The sequence below is a fragment of the Pipistrellus hanaki genome, assembly GCF_964339955.1.
Source record: "Pipistrellus hanaki genome assembly, chromosome: 16".
Lineage (NCBI taxonomy): Eukaryota > Metazoa > Chordata > Mammalia > Chiroptera > Vespertilionidae > Pipistrellus > Pipistrellus hanaki.
The window spans coordinates 45,377,406-45,386,281 of NC_140518.1; the positions used below are offsets into that span (position 1 = coordinate 45,377,406).

Consider the following 8,876-nt stretch of genomic DNA (forward strand, 5'->3'; position numbering starts at 1 on the left):
CCTCCCAAGGCCAGACCAATCTCTAGCTCATTGATTCAGGAATCACACCAGCCTTAAGTGATAGACACACAGACTAGCCATTTCTGTGCTGAAGGGAGGCAGAACCTGTTTTAAAGGCTTGGCAGTTAAAAGTTCCATACACCCTGCTGCATTTATCATTTGACTATTTTCTAGAAGGAAATTATATTAAGCACTTTCTCCTTTGGTAAATAGGATCTGGTGTCAGCGCAAAGGACTCTATTCTGCCTTCTGGAAAATCCCAATCTACCTCATAAGTTTGTCCTTTACCGACTTCAGGAACCTGACTCTCCGGGCCATCTGGTCTCTACCTGTAGCCTCATTTACCTAAAATGGTATCATGCTCCTTCTGAAACAGGACTCTGATGACGTTGGCAGCAATGAGCAGTAACTTGGGGTCGCACATCTGCAGCAGCAAGAGTGTGTAATTTGCTTTAGTCCGGTGGGTGCTGTTCCTAAACCAGCACAGTATCTCCTTCATATTCTGCTCTACTGTCTTATCCAGTATCTGGCTCACGGAGAACTTCATGATGTCCACCTCCCGCTTGCTGAGTTCGATCCGGGACCTGTTATAGATGAAATCCTTCCCCTGTATGGTCTGAAGGAGAGTTAGGAAATAGTGTAACAAATATAAGCTATCTAACTGTCCCAGAATGCTCACTAGAAACCTCCTCTGAGCTATGTCACTGACCCTTCGGAACCACTCTTTGGTGGAGAAGATCTTCCTAGCCAAGATGCACGTTTCACACCTCTGACACACGGGCACAGTTTCATTCTCACAGCGAAAATAGGGGACAGTCTTGAGCCTTGATTCCATGTTGTTCATGATCCTGAGAGGACCAGCTCATTTTATCCTTGCCCGTGGTCAGCTCCACCGAACAGCAGAGGGACAGGAGAAGCTGATAAATATCCCAAATGACACTTTTCTATTATAAGCATCTCCTAGAGAAAAAGCAAGCCTCTGAGATGGATGGAAAGCTTAGCTCTCCCAGAAACTGCCAGTAGAAGTCTGCCTGTTGGTACTGAACTCCTAGGAAACATGGTTTTACCATAAATCTCCTAAACCTGGCACTGCTTTTGTGGAGGCAGTTGCTGTATATTCTGAAAGAGCTGGTCATCTCATTTCTAGAACAAGAACAGTGTTAGTCAAACTTAAATAATATATGAACAATTTTTAAAGGGAGAAAATATTGGGTAGCTTGGTGTTGAGCTCCAATTGGTATTGTTATTAATGACTTTTAAATATTTGTGAATGTAAAATTAGATGTAACTTCTTATGATTATAGCTGTTTGATTAGAAGATGGCTATCCCAATGACCATGAATATATTTATACTCATTTTCTTAACTCATTATCAAAGTAAAAACACAAGTGTTTAATATAAATTTAAGTTATTTAGCTGCTTGAGAATGCTAACCAGAAACCTCTTTAGGGAAGCACTCAGTGGAAAAATTTTCACTGGGACAAAGAGTGTACTTGGGGACTTCCAACCTCAATCACATGCGAACCCATGTGTCTAGGAGGCAGCTTCGGAGGGAAAAGTGTGGGGTGTGGGCCAGACTCTTGAGTTTAGATCCCAGACCACCTGCTTACTAGTTCTGTGAACACAGGCACATTGCTTCATCCTCTCTGCTTCAGTTTCTGTAGCTGGGAAATTGAGATAACACTTTCTACTACATACTAGTAAAGTCCTTGTGAGGATTAAATGAACTACTATACACAAAGAATTTAAGAGATTGTCTAGTATATAACTAGCCCCCAATGAATCCTAATTATTGTACCCTTGTTACCATAATTATTATTGTCATTGAGATCACTCTGCTGGCAGCCAGGCAATCAATGTTCACTAAGATGTTCATATGTGTGTATGTTCATACATTGAGATGGATGTAAAGAAATAATGTGGGAGGGGGGCAATGTTAAAATATGTACACAGATAATAATTTAATAATAATAAAAAGAAATAATGTGACTATGGGTGTAGTTTTTAAAAGAAAAATGACATGAAAATAACTTACTTATTTCATGAGATCTTTACTTTTTAACTCTGGCTTATGATCCATTCAGGTGTGACAACTGGGGCCATTAAAGACAACATAAGGGTGCACATGGCAGTTAGAAATTTTTCAAAATAATTAATAAAGATGTACTGTTGCTGAGTTGGGAAAAATTGCTGTACTAGACTATTACCTAACATAGCTACCCAGCTTGTCCCTGCAGCCAAAATGACCTTGTAAATTTTGTAAGCCCAGAGAGAGACTTGAAAGCACACTGAGACCATTTTGCTTCAGACAAGACAAGGTTCAAAAACTGATTCTGGTACTTAGGAACTACATGGTCTTCAGTAAGCTACCTGATGAAGATGGCAAAGATGAAAGCAGGTAATAAAAATTATAGCCACCTTCTGAATTAAAGCAAATGTGTGAGACCAGTCACTGCTACTGTTGTTGTTTTTATGGTTATTATTCCAGATTAAAGAGATTTGCAATGCCATAAGCACTTCCAGTCTAGAGATCTGGCAGTTAAAGACAGGCATTGGAAATCATTGCCAGAGGTGGTTTGCAATGGCAGTCCCATACAAGGGTCGGGTGGGGGCAAGAATCAAGCCAGGGAGGACAGTGCTAGTAGCTCAGCCTCTTCTATCTGAAGAGATATTTGAAAGGCAAAAGCAGATTAGTATATAGTAATCTATCAGGAAGGCCAGACAAAGGAGGATGGGAGGCCCAAAGCAGAGGATTGGGGATATATTGTCCCCAGAAGGACTACAAAGTAAAATTAAAAGTAGCTTGTTTTTGAAAATCCAAATTAAGATTTTAATCTGTGAGGTTGATATACGTGAAGCAGTTTTACTAACCCAACAGCCTTTACTCCATGCTCAGAGGCCCACCGTGGCCCACAGAGACACTAGGTGGAATCCCAGAGGTGCGGCCTTAAACAAGTACCTCCAGCCTCACTGAGGCCAGTTTCCATCCTGTGGATGACACATGATCCTCCCTACCCTGTAGAATGTAATGTGAGGGTTACATTCATCAAAGTAGGTGATCACAATACTTCTGCTGCCTATCCATTCCACTCACCACCCTAAAAGCACATGCACACACAGCCTCTCACCTGGCTCAGGAGTCATTTGGGATCTGATGGTAGAGTTTAGAAAATGGCCTTGGTGAAGGGCAGGACAAGATGACCAGATGGGATAAACCAAAGGGCTAATAGGCAACCTGGAAACTCAATGATTTCTCACGGTGAAGAAATAGCTCGGTGATACCCAAAGGAGTGGGCAGGCAAACAGGTCTCAGCCAGAGTGAGACCCAGGTCATCGTTGACAGTATTACAAATGTCCCTCATTCCCTGCCTTCCCCCATTTGTCCACCTCCACCCAGCTCCTGCCACCCCTCCTCTTATCTCCACCACTCTGTTGACTGTGTCCATTAGCTATATATATATCTTTTTTGGCTACTCTCTTCACCTTCTTTTACCCAGTTACCCCAATCCACTCCCTTCTAATATCTATCAGTCTATTCCATGTATCCATGCCTCTGGTTCAATTTTGTTTGCCAGTTTATTTTATTTATTAGATCCTACATATAAGTGATACCATGTGATACATCTTTCTCTGACTGGCTTTTTTTGCTTAGCATATTACTCTCCAGCTCCAGTCATGCTGTCACAAAGGGTAAGAGTTCCTTCTATTTTTATAGTGTGTAGTATTGTGTAAATATACCCCAGTTTTTTTTAGCCACTCATCTATTGATTAGCACTTGGGCTGTTTCTATATCTTGGCTATTATAAATAATTATGCTATAAAATAGGGGTGCATATATTATTTATGATTGCTGTTTTGGGATTCTTGAAGTATAATTTCAGAAGTGGGACCTCTAGGTCAGAAGGCATTTCCATTTTTAATTTTTTGAGTAAACTCCATAGTGTTTTCCACCAGTCTGCATTCCCACCAACAGTGCACTAGGGTTCTCTTTTCACCACAGCCTGATCAGCACTTGTTTGTTGATTTATTGATGGTAACAATTCTGGCAGGTGTGGGCTGATATATTGTCATTTAATTTGAATCTCTTTGATGATTAGTGACATTGGCCCTTTTTTCATATTTCTACTGGCCAAAATCAACTTCTTGTGATCAAAAGACACAGCTAGTTATCTTCTAAGTTACTATATCTTAGCATCTAACACAGTGATTATACTTGAATTGATTTGATTTGAAGACATGCTGAAACAAGTTGAAGAGATAGGGGCTTTCAGATTGAGCAAGTATTCATATCTCATCATTTTATCATGAGTCTTGGAAAAATGTGGGAATTTACTCAAAATTCATAAGATATCTATAAGAAAATGGCATATGCCTTTGTATTTCAAAAGTCCAATCAAGTTGGTTTAGCATGTAAGTGCAATACTAATATTCTCTTGCAACCACATCAAAATTACAACTAAACTACAGAACAACAATCATTGAGAATCACCTGAAATATAGCTGAACAGAGTCTTATAACTGAGGATATGTGGAGACTGGTAGGAGTGAGAGAGAGATGTGGACAGGGGGTCCCACAACCACATGTGACTGCTAAAATTCCAGATGGATATTTCAGTTGCACAATCCCCCTTGAGGAGCAAGGCATTCCAGCCCCACACCAGGCCCCCAAGCCCAGGATTCCAGTGCCAAGTAGAATAGTCCTCATAATTTCTGGCTATAAAAACCACAGGGATTGTGGCTGAGTGACATGGAGGGCTTATGTATAGTTCTAGATGTTTCTCTTAAAGGGCCTGTGCACAAATTTACTCAGACTCACTCACTCTGAGATCCAGCACTGGGGCAGCAGTTCAAAGGGGGTCAGGGACATATGGGGAGGAACTGAATTGTCTGGCATCAGAGCAAGGGCTGGAAAGGCAGCTTTCTCCCAAACAAAAGTATTGGCAAAGGCCATTGTTCCTTTGCTGAGCTCTCACAGATATGGCAGGTGGGCACCATATCTGAGTCTCCATCAACCTGGCAAACACTGTTCCCCCCAATCTGGTGATTCCCTGAGACCTACCCCACTCAAGTTTCAGGACCACTCAGTGCCTTTCCATGCAAACCACCTGTCTTAGCTCATATTATGGATTTCGCTAAAATCTCTAAAACAAGCACCATTTGGCCTTAAAATGCCCCAAACCACTTGCTAAGGGGCCCCACGCCTGGCACTAGAAGCAACCAGCCTTGGTTCACAGCTTGGTCTCTTCAGGCACCTCTAACATCAGCACAAATAGCAGCCATCTACTTGTGCTGAGGTTAGAGGTGCCCAGGAGAGACCAAGATTGTTTTGTAGCTTATGCTGGGTAGCTCCAGGCAAGACACAGGTGTCAGCTGACCTTGGCCTACACCTCCCATGGGGCCCCAGAGCCAGTGAACCCAGTGAATAGCTCAGACCACAGATAAACACCAACCATCCACCTCCACTAGCAACACATTCCAGGGAAGGACTTAGTGGATATTAGAGCCTTCTGAAGTGTCATGAACCTGCAGAGTAGATCCTTCATGGTGGTTATAGCCAGTCCTCACGACCAATTTGCTTGAAGGTAAATACCTCCCATTAATGTGCCAGCAGCAATCAACACTCAACTACAATAGGATGGTACACTTAGCCCACATGGAGGGCATACCTGGAGCACCCAGCTCAGGTGACTGAGGGGGCTATGCCAATGGAATCTACAGAACACCTACTACATAAAGCCATTCTGTTAAGTCTGGCAGACCTAGCAGGTGAGGATTAATAAAACAATAAAAATAAATAAAAACCAATGGGAAAAATATCCAGAAAAAGAACTAAACAAAATAGGCCAGAGTTCCTTTTGTATAGTTCCAAACATTGGTTATGACAATGCTCAATGAACTTAAGGAAAGAGTAGAAGAACGTCAATAAAGAGATAGAAAAAATAAAGTTTCATATAGAAAACATAAAGAAGAACCAGTCAGAAATGAAGACTACAATAACTGAAATGAATACATTACAGGGAATCAACAATAGAGTAGATGAAACACATAATCAAATCAGTGATTTATAAGATAAGGAAGCAAAAAACACCCAATCAGAACAATAAAAAGAAAAAAGAATCCAAAAAGTGAAGATATTTACAGAGCTTCTGAGACAACTTCAAGTGTACCAACATTTGCATCATTGAGCTGCCAGAAGGAGAAGAAGAAATTAAAAACCTACTTGAAAAAAATGGTGGAAAACTTCCCTAACCTGGTAAAGAAAATAAACTTCAAGTCCACAAAGAGTCTCAAACGAGATGAACCCAAGGAGGCCCACACCAAGATATATCGTAATTAAAATACAAAAGGTATTTTGTCAAAGAAAAAAAATCTTAAAAGCAGCAAGAGAAAGAAAGGTAGTTACCTACAAGGAAGCTCCCATAAAACTATCAGCTGATTTCTCAACAGAAACATTTCAGGCCAGAAAGGATTGCCACATAATATTCAAAGTGATGAAAAGTAAAGACTTCCATCAAGATTACTCTATCTAAAAATGCTATTATTTATAATTAAAAGACAGATAAAAAGCTTCCAGACAATAAAAAGTTAAAAGATTTCATCACCACAAACTCATATTATAAGAAACTAAAGGCCCAGAACATAAAATTTGTGAATGGGAAAGGGGGGGAAGGCCCCTCAGCCCAGCCTGCACCCTCTCCAATCTGGGACCCCTCGGGGGATGTCCAACTGCCTCTGGAAATCCAGACCATTGGCTTCTAACCACTTCCCTGCCTGCCTGATCTCCCCTAACCACCTCTGCCTGCCTGCCTGATTACCTCTAACTGCTCCCCTATTGACCTGATCATCCCTAATTTCTCCCTTACTGGCTTTATTGCTCTTAACTGCTCTGCCTCCCCTCACACCTGGGACCCAGGATTCCCTCCTCTGGCCTGTCACAGGCACCTGGACCCAGGATTCCCTCCCTCTGGCCTGCCATAGGCATCCAGGACCTGGGTTGGCTTTGCCTGGGCTGACCATAGCCACAGGGGAATGTGGGGGGAGGCTTCGCCTGGGCTGCAGCTGCAAGCCCCCAGGATCTCAGGGATGGCAGTTTGTCCCTCTCCTGGGCCACAGCCTAGTTGATTCCCATTTCTCTCTCAAGAACTCATTTGTGCCTGGCTGGTCCCCATTCCTCTTTCCTCAGCGTTGAGTATCTAAGCCATTATGGTGTGATGGTGTGACAGCATGAGGGTGTGACAACCATTTGCATATTATCTCTTTATTATATAAGATGTTAAAGGAATTTAAGGAGAAGAAAAATATAAAAAATATGTGAATAATAAAATGGCAATACATACCTATCAACAATTACTTTAAATGCAAAATATTAAATGCTCCAATCGAAAGACATATGGTAGCTGAATAGATAACAAAACAAACTCCTTAAATATGCTGTGTACAAGAGACAGACTGAAAAATGGGATAGTAAAATATGTTGGGGGCAATCAGGCCGGCAGTGGAGGGCAGTTGTGGGTGATCAGGCCAGCAGGAAAGGGCAGTTGAGGGCCATCAGGCTGGCAGGGGAGCAGTTAGGTGTCAATCAGGCAGGCAGGCAGGCAGGCGAGCAATTAGAAGCCAGCAGTCTTGGATTGTGAAAGGGATGTCCCTGTGGGATTGGGCCTAAACTACCAATCAGACATCCTCTGAGTGGTCCCAGATTGGAGATGGTACAGGAGGGGCTGAGGGACACCCCCAGCCCCCATGCACCCGGCCAATAGTATAGTCAATAATATTATAATAATTATGTATTTTGTCAATGGAAACTAGTTATTAGGATGCTCATTTTGTAAGTTATATAATGTCTAATCACTGGGTTGTGCACCTAAAACTAATATAATATTGTATGGCAACTATAATTAATATATATATATTTAAAAAATTGACATAGAATATATTTATGAAGTGGCTAAAATCACATTCTGACTTTCCAATCACAAATGATCTAATAATGGAACCAAATAATCTGGCACCAAAAAGAGCTCTTGATGAGTTCAGTTTTTGTTTGTTTTCCTTTCCAGAAAGAGTCCACATAATGAGAGGTAAATACAGAAGAATGACACACAGAGTTGGGGAAAAGACAGAGAATATAAAATAGGCCTTTATTTTCTTGAAAAAAAATTTGTGTGTTTTAGGTAATTTTCAGTTTGGGGGCCAAATAAAAGAAAAGAAAAAAGCCTCAGTTGAAGCAATGACAGAAAGAAAGCAAATTATCTCCAACTCTCAATTTTGCTTTGATCTTTTATATCAATAAGAAAAGTCTCTAAACTGAGAACAGGTGAAAAGAGCTGACAGGGAACAAAGTTCACAACAGGTGAGGAGACACCCAAGGGGTTCCTTTCATCTGAGCCAAGTATTCTGGTCTGAACTGATTACATCTCATGACAGACACACCTCGTCAATGTGACTAAACACTAGGCTTTATTGTTTGAGAAATTAAGGAGAATGGTAGAAGGTGGGGACAGAAAAATTGTTCTGATATTTAAAAAGAAAAATAAGGTAGATTCTGGAAACAACAGATAAGTAAACGATGTTAGTCCACGGCAGAATTCTTAAATGGTTTATTAAATATTTGGTGAGCATTTAGAAAAGAAAATGACAAGCACCACCAGCCCACAGGGGCTCAATAAAAACAAAGCAGGCCAAGCAGATCTCATTTTCTCTTTTGAGAGGATAGACAGGAGTAGCAAGCACTGCAGACATAGGAATGCAGCAAGGAATGCTTATCTTGTTCTCTGCCACTGAAAAGGGGTCTTCTTTGGGTCCAGTGGACAAAGTGGCAAAAGTTCTACCGATGCATAAATTATTGAATAATTGAGACCAAAGAGCGTCGACTGCG

The 8,876-nt window shown here is 41.3% G+C and overlaps 1 protein-coding gene across 1 annotated transcript in view; it reads right to left on the reverse strand.

The window, feature by feature from the left end:
• Window positions 1-844, reverse strand: part of FBXW10B (F-box and WD repeat domain containing 10B) — a gene marked incomplete at its 5' end in the record, with an annotated part of 39,943 nt that extends 39,099 nt beyond the window's left edge. The window contains one exon of the mRNA XM_084862301.1: window positions 346-844. Within this exon, the coding sequence (XP_084718427.1) occupies window positions 346-844 (499 nt within the window). The remainder of the gene's footprint in view (window positions 1-345) is intronic.
• Window positions 845-8,876: the final 8,032 nt, after the last annotated feature.